Source organism: Oryctolagus cuniculus, chromosome 8, assembly GCF_964237555.1.
Source record: "Oryctolagus cuniculus chromosome 8, mOryCun1.1, whole genome shotgun sequence".
NCBI lineage: Eukaryota > Metazoa > Chordata > Mammalia > Lagomorpha > Leporidae > Oryctolagus > Oryctolagus cuniculus.
This window is the reverse complement of record NC_091439.1, coordinates 129,618,390-129,634,887: the sequence shown is the minus strand read 5'-3', so window position 1 is coordinate 129,634,887 and position 16,498 is coordinate 129,618,390. Positions and strand designations below refer to the sequence as shown.

General features: G+C 68.7%; 4 protein-coding genes across 15 annotated transcripts in view; all 4 read right to left on the bottom strand.

Annotated features, from left to right (window-relative positions):
• The window catches only part of LOC138843592 (rho GTPase-activating protein 20-like), a 1,064,354-nt gene that overhangs the window by 961,732 nt on the left and 86,124 nt on the right, over positions 1 to 16,498 (bottom strand). The gene's annotated exons all lie outside the window — the stretch shown is intronic.
• LOC138843595 (uncharacterized) lies at positions 159 to 6,077 on the bottom strand. Of its 2 annotated transcripts, XM_070048244.1 has the most exons (4): positions 5,640 to 6,077; positions 3,970 to 4,098; positions 2,317 to 2,427; positions 159 to 774 (listed from the first exon to the last, which is right to left on the bottom strand). In XM_070048244.1, the coding sequence occupies exons 1-4, from the start codon at positions 5,893 to 5,895 to the stop codon at positions 299 to 301; spliced, it is 972 nt and encodes a 323-aa protein (XP_069904345.1). In that variant the 5' UTR covers positions 5,896 to 6,077; the 3' UTR covers positions 159 to 298. The 2 variants fall into 2 exon arrangements, with proteins under 2 accessions (XP_069904345.1, XP_069904346.1); XM_070048245.1 differs by lacking the exon at positions 2,317 to 2,427 and having other exon boundaries at positions 163 to 774.
• Positions 7,230 to 11,069, bottom strand: LOC138843600 (zinc transporter ZIP10-like). Its single transcript, XM_070048261.1, has 3 exons — positions 10,632 to 11,069; positions 8,974 to 9,090; positions 7,230 to 7,432 (listed from the first exon to the last, which is right to left on the bottom strand). Exons 1-3 carry the CDS (start codon positions 10,885 to 10,887, stop codon positions 7,245 to 7,247), a joined length of 561 nt encoding a protein of 186 aa, XP_069904362.1. The 5' UTR covers positions 10,888 to 11,069; the 3' UTR covers positions 7,230 to 7,244.
• On the bottom strand, positions 12,198 to 15,942 carry LOC138843601 (zinc transporter ZIP10-like). The gene is made up of 2 exons (XM_070048262.1): positions 13,966 to 15,942; positions 12,198 to 12,424 (listed from the first exon to the last, which is right to left on the bottom strand). The coding sequence occupies exons 1-2, from the start codon at positions 14,207 to 14,209 to the stop codon at positions 12,237 to 12,239; spliced, it is 432 nt and encodes a 143-aa protein (XP_069904363.1). The 5' UTR covers positions 14,210 to 15,942; the 3' UTR covers positions 12,198 to 12,236.

Here is a 16,498-nt window from a genome sequence, read left to right as displayed (position 1 = left end):
GGCCACGCCTCCTGGACGCTGTCCCGGGAGCTCGGAGACCAGCCAACGCCAAGAGGAAGGCAAGGACGTCTCAGGAGAGGCAGAGGCACAGAGCACCACCCTCGCGGAGCCCAGCGTGCCCGCGCCTAAGTCCGCTGCGCACACTGGGCCACCAGGGGCAGTGGGGCACTCCACGCCGGGTCCCATGAGGCTTCTGCACTCGCAGCCTCCGTGGCAACGCCAGGCATGCGGGCTGGGAGTGCTGCACCAGACCCCCGGGGTGGGTCATGGCGGGAGCAGACGTGGGGGGCGGGGAAGCCTACGCCCCTCCCGCACGGGTTAGCAGACCACCACGCAGAGAAACGCACAACCTGCGGACAGGCCCAGGCAGCGTGCAGCCAACCAGAGCACCCGGGAGGACACACGGCCCCGTCTCGGAGCGCCTGACTCGCACCGCGGCCCCTCTCTCCCCAGGGAGCACATCCTTCCCGGGCAGAGCCCCGAGGACGTCCCCGCAGCTCCAGAGCACAGGCCAGCGTTTCGGGACAAGGAATCGCATGGCGACACCTTCCCGGTCCCGGAGGCAATAGGAAAGCCCGTTCTCGCTCAAGGAGCCCCGGCAACCCAGCGGGCTCCCAGGGGCAGAGGACACAAGGCACACGGGGCCCCTACCGTGGTTGTGGTCGTGGTGGTGGTCGTGGTCGTGGTCGTGGTCGTGGTCAGCCTCCTCGGTGCTGGGAGTCATGGTTGGGAGCGGCACGTCCGGAACAGGTTCCCGGGTGCCGGGCTCGGCGTCTGCGGAAGAAGAAGAGACATCACGCACTTGGCCCGAGTGAGGGTCTCTGCCGACAACACACCTGCCTCCGCCTAGGAAACCAGGCAGAGAAACGTTCTCCCGGCCCCACACCTCCCGACGCCTCATGTGGGTGGGTGCCTAGGTCAGTGCGGAGACAGCACGGGCGCCTGCCTGCCTAGGCCACAAAGAGTCCCGACCAAGGGAAACGGGTGGCACCGGGGCCAGGGCGAGGGCCCGCAGCAGGGCGCGCCGTCCCCCCTTGTGCGTTGGGCCGCGCAAGGCCTTGGTGCCACCCCACCCTCCGAGTGGGTTCCCCTCCTTGGCCAGGGCTGGCGGGCTAAGAGCGGCCCTTCCCTTCCACACGGCAAGGCGACGAGGAAGGGGAAGTGAAAGGATCCAGGAACCAGGCAAGGGCCACCTCCGGGTTCCAGGGGCAGCCAAGAAAGAACCTGACGGCACCCAGCCCCCTGTCTCAGGGGAGGGGCCTGGTGGGCACACCTCGAGCAATCCTCTGGGCCCTCCAGGACGGCAACGGAGCACCGTGTCCGGCACGGGCTCAGTCCAGCCAGGCCCCGCTGGACGGCTCCCCGCGTGGGGGCGAGAGGGGAGAAAAGCGGACGGAGCAACCGCGCCCTCTCTCATCTGCGCCCACTCAGGGCACGCAGGACAGACGGGCCCGCGTGGCTGGCTCCACACACCAGCCCGGGTCTGGTCTGGGCCACGAGCGCACGACTGGGAACTGGCCCATCCAGGACACTGGGTCAGATTCTCCTGGTGGCCCGCCGCACTACAAGGCAGACAACTCCCCAGCTGCCTGGGGGCACGGCACGGGTCCAGAACACGCTCGTGCCAGCGTCAGAGGGCACATCGAGGACTGGTCCTCAGGCAGCGGCCACGCCTCCTGGACGCTGTCCCGGGAGCTCGGAGACCAGCCAACGCCAAGAGGAAGGCAAGGACGTCTCAGGAGAGGCAGAGGCACAGAGCACCACCCTCGCGGAGCCCAGCGTGCCCGCGCCTAAGTCCGCTGCGCACACTGGGCCACCAGGGGCAGTGGGGCACTCCACGCCGGGTCCCATGAGGCTTCTGCACTCGCAGCCTCCGTGGCAACGCCAGGCATGCGGGCTGGGAGTGCTGCACCAGACCCCCGGGGTGGGTCATGGCGGGAGCAGACGTGGGGGGCGGGGAAGCCTACGCCCCTCCCGCACGGGTTAGCAGACCACCACGCAGAGAAACGCACAACCTGCGGACAGGCCCAGGCAGCGTGCAGCCAACCAGAGCACCCGGGAGGACACACGGCCCCGTCTCGGAGCGCCTGACTCGCACCGCGGCCCCTCTCTCCCCAGGGAGCACATCCTTCCCGGGCAGAGCCCCGAGGACGTCCCCGCAGCTCCAGAGCACAGGCCAGCGTTTCGAGACAAGGAATCGCATGGCGACACCTTCCCGGTCCCGGAGGCAATAGGAAAGCCCGTTCTCGCTCAAGGAGCCCCGGCAACCCAGCGGGCTCCCAGGGGCAGAGGACACAAGGCACACGGGGCCCCTACCGTGGTTGTGGTCGTGGTCGTGGTCGTGGTCGTGGTCAGCCTCCTCGGTGCTGGGAGTCATGGTGGGGAGCGGCACGTCCGGAACAGGTTCCCGGGTGCCGGGCTCGGCGTCTGCGGAAGAAGAAGAGACATCACGCACTTGGCCTGAGTGAGGGTCTCTGCCGACAACACACCTGCCTCCGTCTAGGAAACCAGGCAGAGCAATGTTCTCCCGGCCCCACACCTCCCGACGCCTCATGTGGGTGGGTGCCGAGGTCAGTGCGGAGACAGCATGGGCGCCTGCTTGCCTAGGCCACAAAGAATCCCGGCCAAGGGAAACTGGTGGCACCGGGGCCAGGGCGAGGGCCCGCAGCAGGGCGCGCCGTCCCCCCCTTGTGCGTTGGGCCGCGCAAGGCCTTGGTGCCACCCCACCCTCCGAGTGGGTTCCCCTCCTTGGCCAGGGCTGGCGGGCTAAGAGCGGCCCTTCCCTTCCACACGGCAAGGCGACGAGGAAGGGGAAGTGAAAGGATCCAGGAACCAGGCAAGGGCCACCTCCGGGTTCCAGGGGCAGCCAAGAAAGAACCTGACGGCACCCAGCCCCCTGTCTCAGGGGAGGGGCCTGGTGGGCACACCTCGAGCAATCCTCTGGGCCCTCCAGGACGGCAACGGAGCACCGTGTCCGGCACGGGCTCAGTCCAGCCAGGCCTCGCTGGACGGCTCCCCGCATGGGGGCGAGAGGGGAGAAAAGCGGACGGAGCAACCGCGCCCTCTCTCATCTGCGCCCACTCAGGGCACGCAGGACAGACGGGCCCGCGTGGCTGGCTCCACACACCAGCCCGGGTCTGGTCTGGGCCACGAGCGCACGACTGGGAACTGGCCCATCCAGGACACTGGGTCAGATTCTCCTGGTGGCCCGCCGCACTACAAGGCAGACAACTCCCCAGCTGCCTGGGGGCACGGCACGGGTCCAGAACACGCTCGTGCCAGCGTCAGAGGGCACATCGAGGACTGGTCCTCAGGCAGCGGCCACGCCTCCTGGACGCTGTCCCGGGAGCTCGGAGACCAGCCAACGCCAAGAGGAAGGCAAGGACGTCTCAGGAGAGGCAGAGGCACAGAGCACCACCCTCGCGGAGCCCAGCGTGCCCGCGCCTAAGTCCGCTGCGCACACTGGGCCACCAGGGGCAGTGGGGCACTCCACGCCGGGTCCCATGAGGCTTCTGCACTCGCAGCCTCCGTGGCAACGCCAGGCATGCGGGCTGGGAGTGCTGCACCAGACCCCCGGGGTGGGTCATGGCGGGAGCAGACGTGGGGGGCGGGGAAGCCTACGCCCCTCCCGCACGGGTCAGCAGACCACCACGCAGAGAAACGGACAACCTGCGGACAGGCCCAGGCAGCGTGCAGCCAACCAGAGCACCCGGGAGGACACACGGCCCAGTCTCGGAGCGCCTGACTCGCACCGCGGCCCCTCTCTACCCAGGGAGCACATCCTTCCCGGGCAGAGCCCCGAGGACTTCCCCGCAGCTCCAGAGCACAGGCCAGCGTTTCGGGACAAGGAATCGCATGGCGACACCTTCCCGGTCCCGGAGGCAATAGGAAAGCCCGTTCTCGCTCAAGGAGCCCCGGCAACCCAGCGGGCTCCCAGGGGCAGAGGACACAAGGCACACGGGCCCCTACCGTGGTCGTGGTCGTGGTCGGGGTCGTGGTCGGGGTCGTGGTCGTGGTCGTGGTCAGCCTCCTCGGTGCTGGGAGTCATGGTTGGGAGCGGCACGTCCGGAACAGGTTCCCGGGTGCCGGGCTCGGCGTCTGCGGAAGAAGAAGAGACATCACGCACTTGGCCTGAGTGAGGGTCTCTGCCGACAACACACCTGCCTCCGCCTAGGAAACCAGGCAGAGCAATGTTCTCCCGGCCCCACACCTCCCGACGCCTCATGTGGGTGGGTGCCTACGTCAGAGTGGAGACAGCATGGGCGCCTGCCTGCCTAGGCCACAAAGAATCCCGGCCAAGGGAAACTGGTGGCACCGGGGCCAGGGCGAGGGCCCGCAGCAGGGCGCGCCGTCCCCCCTTGTGCGTTGGGCCGCGCAAGGCCTTGGTGCCACCCCACCCTCCGAGTGGGTTCCCCTCCTTGGCCAGGGCTGGCGGGCTAAGAGCGGCCCTTGCCTTCCACACGGCAAGGCGACGAGGAAGGGGAAGTGAAAGGATCCAGGAACCAGGCAAGGGCCACCTCCGGGTTCCAGGGGCAGCCAAGAAAGAACCTGACGGCACCCAGCCCCCTGTCTCAGGGGAGGGGCCTGGTGGGCACACCTCGAGCAATCCTCTGGGCCCTCCAGGACGGCAACGGAGCACCGTGTCCGGCACGGGCTCAGTCCAGCCAGGCCTCGCTGGACGGCTCCCCGCATGGGGGCGAGAGGGGAGAAAAGCGGACGGAGCAACCGCGCCCTCTCTCATCTGCGCCCACTCAGGGCACGCAGGACAGACGGGCCCGCGTGGCTGGCTCCACACACCAGCCCGGGTCTGGTCTGGGCCACGAGCGCACGACTGGGAACTGGCCCATCCAGGACACTGGGTCAGATTCTCCTGGTGGCCCGCCGCACTACAAGGCAGACAACTCCCCAGCTGCCTGGGGGCACGGCACGGGTCCAGAACACGCTCGTGCCAGCGTCAGAGGGCACATCGAGGACTGGTCCTCAGGCAGCGGCCACGCCTCCTGGACGCTGTCCCGGGAGCTCGGAGACCAGCCAACGCCAAGAGGAAGGCAAGGACGTCTCAGGAGAGGCAGAGGCACAGAGCACCACCCTCGCGGAGCCCAGCGTGCCCGCGCCTAAGTCCGCTGCGCACACTGGGCCACCAGGGGCAGTGGGGCACTCCACGCCGGGTCCCATGAGGCTTCTGCACTCGCAGCCTCCGTGGCAACGCCAGGCATGCGGGCTGGGAGTGCTGCACCAGACCCCCGGGGTGGGTCATGGCGGGAGCAGACGTGGGGGGCGGGGAAGCCTACGCCCCTCCCGCACGGGTCAGCAGACCACCACGCAGAGAAACGGACAACCTGCGGACAGGCCCAGGCAGCGTGCAGCCAACCAGAGCACCCGGGAGGACACACGGCCCAGTCTCGGAGCGCCTGACTCGCACCGCGGCCCCTCTCTACCCAGGGAGCACATCCTTCCCGGGCAGAGCCCCGAGGACTTCCCCGCAGCTCCAGAGCACAGGCCAGCGTTTCGGGACAAGGAATCGCATGGCGACACCTTCCCGGTCCCGGAGGCAATAGGAAAGCCCGTTCTCGCTCAAGGAGCCCCGGCAACCCAGCGGGCTCCCAGGGGCAGAGGACACAAGGCACACGGGCCCCTACCGTGGTCGTGGTCGTGGTCGGGGTCGTGGTCGGGGTCGTGGTCGTGGTCGTGGTCAGCCTCCTCGGTGCTGGGAGTCATGGTTGGGAGCGGCACGTCCGGAACAGGTTCCCGGGTGCCGGGCTCGGCGTCTGCGGAAGAAGAAGAGACATCACGCACTTGGCCTGAGTGAGGGTCTCTGCCGACAACACACCTGCCTCCGCCTAGGAAACCAGGCAGAGCAATGTTCTCCCGGCCCCACACCTCCCGACGCCTCATGTGGGTGGGTGCCTAGGTCAGAGTGGAGACAGCACGGGCGCCTGCCTGCCTAGGCCACAAAGAATCCCGGCCAAGGGAAACTGGTGGCACCGGGGCCAGGGCGAGGGCCCGCAGCAGGGCGCGCCGTCCCCCCTTGTGCGTTGGGCCGCGCAAGGCCTTGGTGCCACCCCACCCTCCGAGTGGGTTCCTCTCCTTGGCCAGGGCTGGCGGGCTAAGAGCGGCCCTTGCCTTCCACACGGCAAGGCGACGAGGAAGGGGAAGTGAAAGGATCCAGGAACCAGGCAAGGGCCACCTCCGGGTTCCAGGGGCAGCCAAGAAAGAACCTGACGGCACCCAGCCCCCTGTCTCAGGGGAGGGGCCTGGTGGGCACACCTCGAGCAATCCTCTGGGCCCTCCAGGACGGCAACGGAGCACCGTGTCCGGCACGGGCTCAGTCCAGCCAGGCCTCGCTGGACGGCTCCCCGCATGGGGGCGAGAGGGGAGAAAAGCGGACGGAGCAACCGCGCCCTCTCTCATCTGCGCCCACTCAGGGCACGCAGGACAGACGGGCCCGCGTGGCTGGCTCCACACACCAGCCCGGGTCTGGTCTGGGCCACGAGCGCACGACTGGGAACTGGCCCATCCAGGACACTGGGTCAGATTCTCCTGGTGGCCCGCCGCACTACAAGGCAGACAACTCCCCAGCTGCCTGGGGGCACGGCACGGGTCCAGAACACGCTCGTGCCAGCGTCAGAGGGCACATCGAGGACTTGTCCTCAGGCAGCGGCCACGCCTCCTGGACGCTGTCCCGGGAGCTCGGAGACCAGCCAACGCCAAGAGGAAGGCAAGGACGTCTCAGGAGAGGCAGAGGCACAGAGCACCACCCTCGCGGAGCCCAGCGTGCCCGCACCTAAGTCCGCTGCGCACACTGGGCCACCAGGGGCAGTGGGGCACTCCACGCCGGGTCCCATGAGGCTTCTGCACTCGCAGCCTCCGTGGCAACGCCAGGCATGCGGGCTGGGAGTGCTGCACCAGACCCCCGGGGTGGGTCATGGCGGGAGCAGACGTGGGGGGCGGGGAAGCCTACGCCCCTCCCGCACGGGTCAGCAGACCACCACGCAGAGAAACGGACAACCTGCGGACAGGCCCAGGCAGCGTGCAGCCAACCAGAGCACCCGGGAGGACACACGGCCCCGTCTCGGAGCGCCTGACTCGCACCGCGGCCCCTCTCTCCCCAGGGAGCACATCCTTCCCGGGCAGAGCCCCGAGGACGTCCCGGCAGCTCCAGAGCACAGGCCAGCGTTTCGGGACAAGGAATCGCATGGCGACACCTTCCCGGTCCCGGAGGCAATAGGAAAGCCCGTTCTCGCTCAAGGAGCCCCGGAAACCCAGCGGGCTCCCAGGGGCAGAGGACACAAGGCACACGGGCCCCTACCGTGGTCGTGGTCGGGGTCGTGGTCGGGGTCGTGGTCGTGGTCGTGGTCAGCCTCCTCGGTGCTGGGAGTCATGGTTGGGAGCGGCACGTCCGGAACAGGTTCCCGGGTGCCGGGCTCGGCGTCTGCGGAAGAAGAAGAGACATCACGCACTTGGCCTGAGTGAGGGTCTCTGCCGACAACACACCTGCCTCCGCCTAGGAAACCAGGCAGAGCAATGTTCTCCCGGCCCCACACCTCCCGACGCCTCATGTGGGTGGGTGCCTAGGTCAGAGTGGAGACAGCACGGGCGCCTGCCTGCCTAGGCCACAAAGAATCCCGGCCAAGGGAAACTGGTGGCACCGGGGCCAGGGCGAGGGCCCGCAGCAGGGCGCGCCGTCCCCCCTTGTGCGTTGGGCCACGCAAGGCCTTGGTGCCACCCCACCCTCCGAGTGGGTTCCCCTCCTTGGCCAGGGCTGGCGGGCTAAGAGTGGCCCTTGCCTTCCACACGGCAAGGCGACGAGGAAGGGGAAGTGAAAGGATCCAGGAACCAGGCAAGGGCCACCTCCGGGTTCCAGGGGCAGCCAAGAAAGAACCTGACGGCACCCAGCCCCCTGTCTCAGGGGAGGGGCCTGGTGGGCACACCTCGAGCAATCCTCTGGGCCCTCCAGGACGGCAACGGAGCACCGTGTCCGGCACGGGCTCAGTCCAGCCAGGCCTCGCTGGACGGCTCCCCGCATGGGGGCGAGAGGGGAGAAAAGCGGACGGAGCAACCGCGCCCTCTCTCATCTGCGCCCACTCAGGGCACGCAGGACAGACGGGCCCGCGTGGCTGGCTCCACACACCAGCCCGGGTCTGGTCTGGGCCACGAGCGCACGACTGGGAACTGGCCCATCCAGGACACTGGGTCAGATTCTCCTGGTGGCCCGCCGCACTACAAGGCAGACAACTCCCCAGCTGCCTGGGGGCACGGCACGGGTCCAGAACACGCTCGTGCCAGCGTCAGAGGGCACATCGAGGACTTGTCCTCAGGCAGCGGCCACGCCTCCTGGACGCTGTCCCGGGAGCTCGGAGACCAGCCAACGCCAAGAGGAAGGCAAGGACGTCTCAGGAGAGGCAGAGGCACAGAGCACCACCCTCGCGGAGCCCAGCGTGCCCGCGCCTAAGTCCGCTGCGCACACTGGGCCACCAGGGGCAGTGGGGCACTCCACGCCGGGTCCCATGAGGCTTCTGCACTCGCAGCCTCCGTGGCAACGCCAGGCATGCGGGCTGGGAGTGCTGCACCAGACCCCCGGGGTGGGTCATGGCGGGAGCAGATGTGGGGGGCGGGGAAGCCTACGCCCCTCCCGCACGGGTCAGCAGACCACCACGCAGAGAAACGGACAACCTGCGGACAGGCCCAGGCAGCGTGCAGCCAACCAGAGCACCCGGGAGGACACACGGCCCCGTCTCGGAGCGCCTGACTCGCACCGCGGCCCCTCTCTCCCCAGGGAGCACATCCTTCCCGGGCAGAGCCCCGAGGACGTCCCCGCAGCTCCAGAGCACAGGCCAGCGTTTCGGGACAAGGAATCGCATGGCGACACCTTCCCGGTCCCAGAGGCAATAGGAAAGCCCGTTCTCGCTCAAGGAGCCCCGGCAACCCAGCGGGCTCCCAGGGGCAGAGGACACAAGGCACACGGGCCCCTACCGTGGTCGTGGTCGTGGTCGGGGTCGTGGTCGTGGTCATGGTCAGCCTCCTCGGTGCTGGGAGTCATGGTTGGGAGCGGCACGTCCGGAACAGGTTCCCGGGTGCCGGGCTCGGCGTCTGCGGAAGAAGAAGAGACATCACGCACTTGGCCTGAGTGAGGGTCTCTGCCGACAACACACCTGCCTCCGCCTAGGAAACCAGGCAGAGCAATGTTCTCCCGGCCCCACACCTCCCGACGCCTCATGTGGGTGGGTGCCTAGGTCAGAGTGGAGACAGCACGGGCGCCTGCCTGCCTAGGCCACAAAGAATCCCGGCCAAGGGAAACTGGTGGCACCGGGGCCAGGGCGAGGGCCCGCAGCAGGGCGCGCCGTCCCCCCTTGTGCGTTGGGCCGCGCAAGGCCTTGGTGCCACCCCACCCTCCGAGTGGGTTCCCCTCCTTGGCCAGGGCTGGCGGGCTAAGAGCGGCCCTTCCCTTCCACACGGCAAGGCGACGAGGAAGGGGAAGTGAAAGGATCCAGGAACCAGGCAAGGGCCACCTCCGGGTTCCAGGGGCAGCCAAGAAAGAACCTGACGGCACCCAGCCCCCTGTCTCAGGGGAGGGGCCTGGTGGGCACACCTCGAGCAATCCTCTGGGCCCTCCAGGACGGCAACGGAGCACCGTGTCCGGCACGGGCTCAGTCCAGCCAGGCCCCGCTGGACGGCTCCCCGCATGGGGGCGAGAGGGGAGAAAAGCGGACGGAGCAACCGCGCCCTCTCTCATCTGCGCCCACTCAGGGCACGCAGGACAGACGGGCCCGCGTGGCTGGCTCCACACACCAGCCCGGGTCTGGTCTGGGCCACGAGCGCACGACTGGGAACTGGCCCATCCAGGACACTGGGTCAGATTCTCCTGGTGGCCCGCCGCACTACAAGGCAGACAACTCCCCAGCTGCCTGGGGGCACGGCACGGGTCCAGAACACGCTCGTGCCAGCGTCAGAGGGCACATCGAGGACTTGTCCTCAGGCAGCGGCCACGCCTCCTGGACGCTGTCCCGGGAGCTCGGAGACCAGCCAACGCCAAGAGGAAGGCAAGGACGTCTCAGGAGAGGCAGAGGCACAGAGCACCACCCTCGCGGAGCCCAGCGTGCCCGCGCCTAAGTCCGCTGCGCACACTGGGCCACCAGGGGCAGTGGGGCACTCCACGCCGGGTCCCATGAGGCTTCTGCACTCGCAGCCTCCGTGGCAACGCCAGGCATGCGGGCTGGGAGTGCTGCACCAGACCCCCGGGGTGGGTCATGGCGGGAGCAGACGTGGGGGGCGGGGAAGCCTACGCCCCTCCCGCACGGGTCAGCAGACCACCACGCAGAGAAACGCACAACCTGCGGACAGGCCCAGGCAGCGTGCAGCCAACCAGAGCACCCGGGAGGACACACGGCCCCGTCTCGGAGCGCCTGACTCGCACCGCGGCCCCTCTCTACCCAGGGAGCACATCCTTCCCGGGCAGAGCCCCGAGGACTTCCCCGCAGCTCCAGAGCACAGGCCAGCGTTTCGGGACAAGGAATCGCATGGCGACACCTTCCCGGTCCCGGAGGCAATAGGAAAGCCCGTTCTCGCTCAAGGAGCCCCGGCAACCCAGCGGGCTCCCAGGGGCAGAGGACACAAGGCACACGGGCCCCTACCGTGGTCGTGGTCGTGGTCGGGGTCGTGGTCGGGGTCGTGGTCGTGGTCGTGGTCAGCCTCCTCGGTGCTGGGAGTCATGGTTGGGAGCGGCACGTCCGGAACAGGTTCCCGGGTGCCGGGCTCGGCGTCTGCGGAAGAAGAAGAGACATCACGCACTTGGCCTGAGTGAGGGTCTCTGCCGACAACACACCTGCCTCCGCCTAGGAAACCAGGCAGAGCAATGTTCTCCCGGCCCCACACCTCCCGACGCCTCATGTGGGTGGGTGCCTAGGTCAGAGTGGAGACAGCACGGGCGCCTGCCTGCCTAGGCCACAAAGAATCCCGGCCAAGGGAAACTGGTGGCACCGGGGCCAGGGCGAGGGCCCGCAGCAGGGCGCGCCGTCCCCCCTTGTGCGTTGGGCCGCGCAAGGCCTTGGTGCCACCCCACCCTCCGAGTGGGTTCCTCTCCTTGGCCAGGGCTGGCGGGCTAAGAGCGGCCCTTGCCTTCCACACGGCAAGGCGACGAGGAAGGGGAAGTGAAAGGATCCAGGAACCAGGCAAGGGCCACCTCCGGGTTCCAGGGGCAGCCAAGAAAGAACCTGACGGCACCCAGCCCCCTGTCTCAGGGGAGGGGCCTGGTGGGCACACCTCGAGCAATCCTCTGGGCCCTCCAGGACGGCAACGGAGCACCGTGTCCGGCACGGGCTCAGTCCAGCCAGGCCTCGCTGGACGGCTCCCCGCATGGGGGCGAGAGGGGAGAAAAGCGGACGGAGCAACCGCGCCCTCTCTCATCTGCGCCCACTCAGGGCACGCAGGACAGACGGGCCCGCGTGGCTGGCTCCACACACCAGCCCGGGTCTGGTCTGGGCCACGAGCGCACGACTGGGAACTGGCCCATCCAGGACACTGGGTCAGATTCTCCTGGTGGCCCGCCGCACTACAAGGCAGACAACTCCCCAGCTGCCTGGGGGCACGGCACGGGTCCAGAACACGCTCGTGCCAGCGTCAGAGGGCACATCGAGGACTTGTCCTCAGGCAGCGGCCACGCCTCCTGGACGCTGTCCCGGGAGCTCGGAGACCAGCCAACGCCAAGAGGAAGGCAAGGACGTCTCAGGAGAGGCAGAGGCACAGAGCACCACCCTCGCGGAGCCCAGCGTGCCCGCACCTAAGTCCGCTGCGCACACTGGGCCACCAGGGGCAGTGGGGCACTCCACGCCGGGTCCCATGAGGCTTCTGCACTCGCAGCCTCCGTGGCAACGCCAGGCATGCGGGCTGGGAGTGCTGCACCAGACCCCCGGGGTGGGTCATGGCGGGAGCAGACGTGGGGGGCGGGGAAGCCTACGCCCCTCCCGCACGGGTCAGCAGACCACCACGCAGAGAAACGGACAACCTGCGGACAGGCCCAGGCAGCGTGCAGCCAACCAGAGCACCCGGGAGGACACACGGCCCCGTCTCGGAGCGCCTGACTCGCACCGCGGCCCCTCTCTCCCCAGGGAGCACATCCTTCCCGGGCAGAGCCCCGAGGACGTCCCGGCAGCTCCAGAGCACAGGCCAGCGTTTCGGGACAAGGAATCGCATGGCGACACCTTCCCGGTCCCGGAGGCAATAGGAAAGCCCGTTCTCGCTCAAGGAGCCCCGGAAACCCAGCGGGCTCCCAGGGGCAGAGGACACAAGGCACACGGGCCCCTACCGTGGTCGTGGTCGGGGTCGTGGTCGGGGTCGTGGTCGTGGTCGTGGTCAGCCTCCTCGGTGCTGGGAGTCATGGTTGGGAGCGGCACGTCCGGAACAGGTTCCCGGGTGCCGGGCTCGGCGTCTGCGGAAGAAGAAGAGACATCACGCACTTGGCCTGAGTGAGGGTCTCTGCCGACAACACACCTGCCTCCGCCTAGGAAACCAGGCAGAGCAATGTTCTCCCGGCCCCACACCTCCCGACGCCTCATGTGGGTGGGTGCCTAGGTCAGAGTGGAGACAGCACGGGCGCCTGCCTGCCTAGGCCACAAAGAATCCCGGCCAAGGGAAACTGGTGGCACCGGGGCCAGGGCGAGGGCCCGCAGCAGGGCGCGCCGTCCCCCCTTGTGCGTTGGGCCACGCAAGGCCTTGGTGCCACCCCACCCTCCGAGTGGGTTCCCCTCCTTGGCCAGGGCTGGCGGGCTAAGAGTGGCCCTTGCCTTCCACACGGCAAGGCGACGAGGAAGGGGAAGTGAAAGGATCCAGGAACCAGGCAAGGGCCACCTCCGGGTTCCAGGGGCAGCCAAGAAAGAACCTGACGGCACCCAGCCCCCTGTCTCAGGGGAGGGGCCTGGTGGGCACACCTCGAGCAATCCTCTGGGCCCTCCAGGACGGCAACGGAGCACCGTGTCCGGCACGGGCTCAGTCCAGCCAGGCCTCGCTGGACGGCTCCCCGCATGGGGGCGAGAGGGGAGAAAAGCGGACGGAGCAACCGCGCCCTCTCTCATCTGCGCCCACTCAGGGCACGCAGGACAGACGGGCCCGCGTGGCTGGCTCCACACACCAGCCCGGGTCTGGTCTGGGCCACGAGCGCACGACTGGGAACTGGCCCATCCAGGACACTGGGTCAGATTCTCCTGGTGGCCCGCCGCACTACAAGGCAGACAACTCCCCAGCTGCCTGGGGGCACGGCACGGGTCCAGAACACGCTCGTGCCAGCGTCAGAGGGCACATCGAGGACTTGTCCTCAGGCAGCGGCCACGCCTCCTGGACGCTGTCCCGGGAGCTCGGAGACCAGCCAACGCCAAGAGGAAGGCAAGGACGTCTCAGGAGAGGCAGAGGCACAGAGCACCACCCTCGCGGAGCCCAGCGTGCCCGCGCCTAAGTCCGCTGCGCACACTGGGCCACCAGGGGCAGTGGGGCACTCCACGCCGGGTCCCATGAGGCTTCTGCACTCGCAGCCTCCGTGGCAACGCCAGGCATGCGGGCTGGGAGTGCTGCACCAGACCCCCGGGGTGGGTCATGGCGGGAGCAGATGTGGGGGGCGGGGAAGCCTACGCCCCTCCCGCACGGGTCAGCAGACCACCACGCAGAGAAACGGACAACCTGCGGACAGGCCCAGGCAGCGTGCAGCCAACCAGAGCACCCGGGAGGACACACGGCCCCGTCTCGGAGCGCCTGACTCGCACCGCGGCCCCTCTCTCCCCAGGGAGCACATCCTTCCCGGGCAGAGCCCCGAGGACGTCCCCGCAGCTCCAGAGCACAGGCCAGCGTTTCGGGACAAGGAATCGCATGGCGACACCTTCCCGGTCCCAGAGGCAATAGGAAAGCCCGTTCTCGCTCAAGGAGCCCCGGCAACCCAGCGGGCTCCCAGGGGCAGAGGACACAAGGCACACGGGCCCCTACCGTGGTCGTGGTCGTGGTCGGGGTCGTGGTCGTGGTCATGGTCAGCCTCCTCGGTGCTGGGAGTCATGGTTGGGAGCGGCACGTCCGGAACAGGTTCCCGGGTGCCGGGCTCGGCGTCTGCGGAAGAAGAAGAGACATCACGCACTTGGCCTGAGTGAGGGTCTCTGCCGACAACACACCTGCCTCCGCCTAGGAAACCAGGCAGAGCAATGTTCTCCCGGCCCCACACCTCCCGACGCCTCATGTGGGTGGGTGCCTAGGTCAGAGTGGAGACAGCACGGGCGCCTGCCTGCCTAGGCCACAAAGAATCCCGGCCAAGGGAAACTGGTGGCACCGGGGCCAGGGCGAGGGCCCGCAGCAGGGCGCGCCGTCCCCCCTTGTGCGTTGGGCCGCGCAAGGCCTTGGTGCCACCCCACCCTCCGAGTGGGTTCCCCTCCTTGGCCAGGGCTGGCGGGCTAAGAGCGGCCCTTCCCTTCCACACGGCAAGGCGACGAGGAAGGGGAAGTGAAAGGATCCAGGAACCAGGCAAGGGCCACCTCCGGGTTCCAGGGGCAGCCAAGAAAGAACCTGACGGCACCCAGCCCCCTGTCTCAGGGGAGGGGCCTGGTGGGCACACCTCGAGCAATCCTCTGGGCCCTCCAGGACGGCAACGGAGCACCGTGTCCGGCACGGGCTCAGTCCAGCCAGGCCCCGCTGGACGGCTCCCCGCATGGGGGCGAGAGGGGAGAAAAGCGGACGGAGCAACCGCGCCCTCTCTCATCTGCGCCCACTCAGGGCACGCAGGACAGACGGGCCCGCGTGGCTGGCTCCACACACCAGCCCGGGTCTGGTCTGGGCCACGAGCGCACGACTGGGAACTGGCCCATCCAGGACACTGGGTCAGATTCTCCTGGTGGCCCGCCGCACTACAAGGCAGACAACTCCCCAGCTGCCTGGGGGCACGGCACGGGTCCAGAACACGCTCGTGCCAGCGTCAGAGGGCACATCGAGGACTTGTCCTCAGGCAGCGGCCACGCCTCCTGGACGCTGTCCCGGGAGCTCGGAGACCAGCCAACGCCAAGAGGAAGGCAAGGACGTCTCAGGAGAGGCAGAGGCACAGAGCACCACCCTCGCGGAGCCCAGCGTGCCCGCGCCTAAGTCCGCTGCGCACACTGGGCCACCAGGGGCAGTGGGGCACTCCACGCCGGGTCCCATGAGGCTTCTGCACTCGCAGCCTCCGTGGCAACGCCAGGCATGCGGGCTGGGAGTGCTGCACCAGACCCCCGGGGTGGGTCATGGCGGGAGCAGACGTGGGGGGCGGGGAAGCCTACGCCCCTCCCGCACGGGTCAGCAGACCACCACGCAGAGAAACGCACAACCTGCGGACAGGCCCAGGCAGCGTGCAGCCAACCAGAGCACCCGGGAGGACACACGGCCCCGTCTCGGAGCGCCTGACTCGCACCGCGGCCCCTCTCTCCCCAGGGAGCACATCCTTCCCGGGCAGAGCCCCGAGGACGTCCCCGCAGCTCCAGAGCACAGGCCAGCGTTTCGGGACAAGGAATCGCATGGCGACACCTTCCCGGTCCCGGAGGCAATAGGAAAGCCCGTTCTCGCTCAAGGAGCCCCGGCAACCCAGCGGGCTCCCAGGGGCAGAGGACACAAGGCACACGGGCCCCTACCGTGGTCGTGGTCGGGGTCGTGGTCGTGGTCGTGGTCAGCCTCCTCGGTGCTGGGAGTCATGGTTGGGAGCGGCACGTCCGGAACAGGTTCCCGGGTGCCGGGCTCGGCGTCTGCGGAAGAAGAAGAGACATCACGCACTTGGCCTGAGTGAGGGTCTCTGCCGACAACACACCTGCCTCCGCCTAGGAAACCAGGCAGAGCAATGTTCTCCCGGCCCCACACCTCCCGACGCCTCATGTGGGTGGGTGCCTAGGTCAGAGTGGAGACAGCACGGGCGCCTGCCTGCCTAGGCCACAAAGAGTCCCGACCAAGGGAAACGGGTGGCACCGGGGCCAGGGCGAGGGCCCGCAGCAGGGCGCGCCGTCCCCCCTTGTGCGTTGGGCCGCGCAAGGCCTTGGTGCCACCCCACCCTCCGAGTGGGTTCCCCTCCTTGGCCAGGGCTGGCGGGCTAAGAGCGGCCCTTCCCTTCCACACGGCAAGGCGACGAGGAAGGGGAAGTGAAAGGATCCAGGAACCAGGCAAGGGCCACCTCCGGGTTCCAGGGGCAGCCAAGAAAGAACCTGACGGCACCCAGCCAGCCCCCTGTCTCAGGGGAGGGGCCTGGTGGGCACACCTCGAGCAATCCTCTGGGCCCTCCAGGACGGCAACGGAGCACCGTGTCCGGCACGGGCTCAGTCCAGCCAGGCCCCGCTGGACGGCTCCCCGCATGGGGGCGAGAGGGGAGAAAAGCGGACGGAGCAACCGCGCCCTCTCTCATCTGCGCCCACTCAGGGCACGCAGGACAGACGGGCCCGCGTGGCTGGCTCCACACACCAGCCCGGGTCTGGTCTGGGCCACGAGCGCACGACTGGGAACTGGCCCATCCAGGACACTG

Coding starts and splice junctions, on each gene's coding strand:
- LOC138843595 (XM_070048244.1), bottom strand. CDS start 5,895: ATGAGGCGTCGGGAGGTGTGGGGCCGGGAGAACATTGCTCTGCCTGGT. Junction 4,099..5,639: donor CGACCACGACCACGACCACG/GTAGGGGCCCGT, acceptor CTTCTTCCGCAG/ACGCCGAGCCCGGCACCCGG. Junction 2,428..3,969: donor CGACCACGACCACGACCACG/GTAGGGGCCCGT, acceptor CTTCTTCCGCAG/ACGCCGAGCCCGGCACCCGG.
- LOC138843600 (XM_070048261.1), bottom strand. CDS start 10,887: ATGAGGCGTCGGGAGGTGTGGGGCCGGGAGAACATTGCTCTGCCTGGT. Junction 9,091..10,631: donor CGACCACGACCACGACCACG/GTAGGGGCCCGT, acceptor CTTCTTCCGCAG/ACGCCGAGCCCGGCACCCGG. Junction 7,433..8,973: donor CGACCACGACCACGACCACG/GTAGGGGCCCGT, acceptor CTTCTTCCGCAG/ACGCCGAGCCCGGCACCCGG.
- LOC138843601 (XM_070048262.1), bottom strand. CDS start 14,209: ATGAGGCGTCGGGAGGTGTGGGGCCGGGAGAACATTGCTCTGCCTGGT. Junction 12,425..13,965: donor CGACCACGACCACGACCACG/GTAGGGGCCCGT, acceptor CTTCTTCCGCAG/ACGCCGAGCCCGGCACCCGG.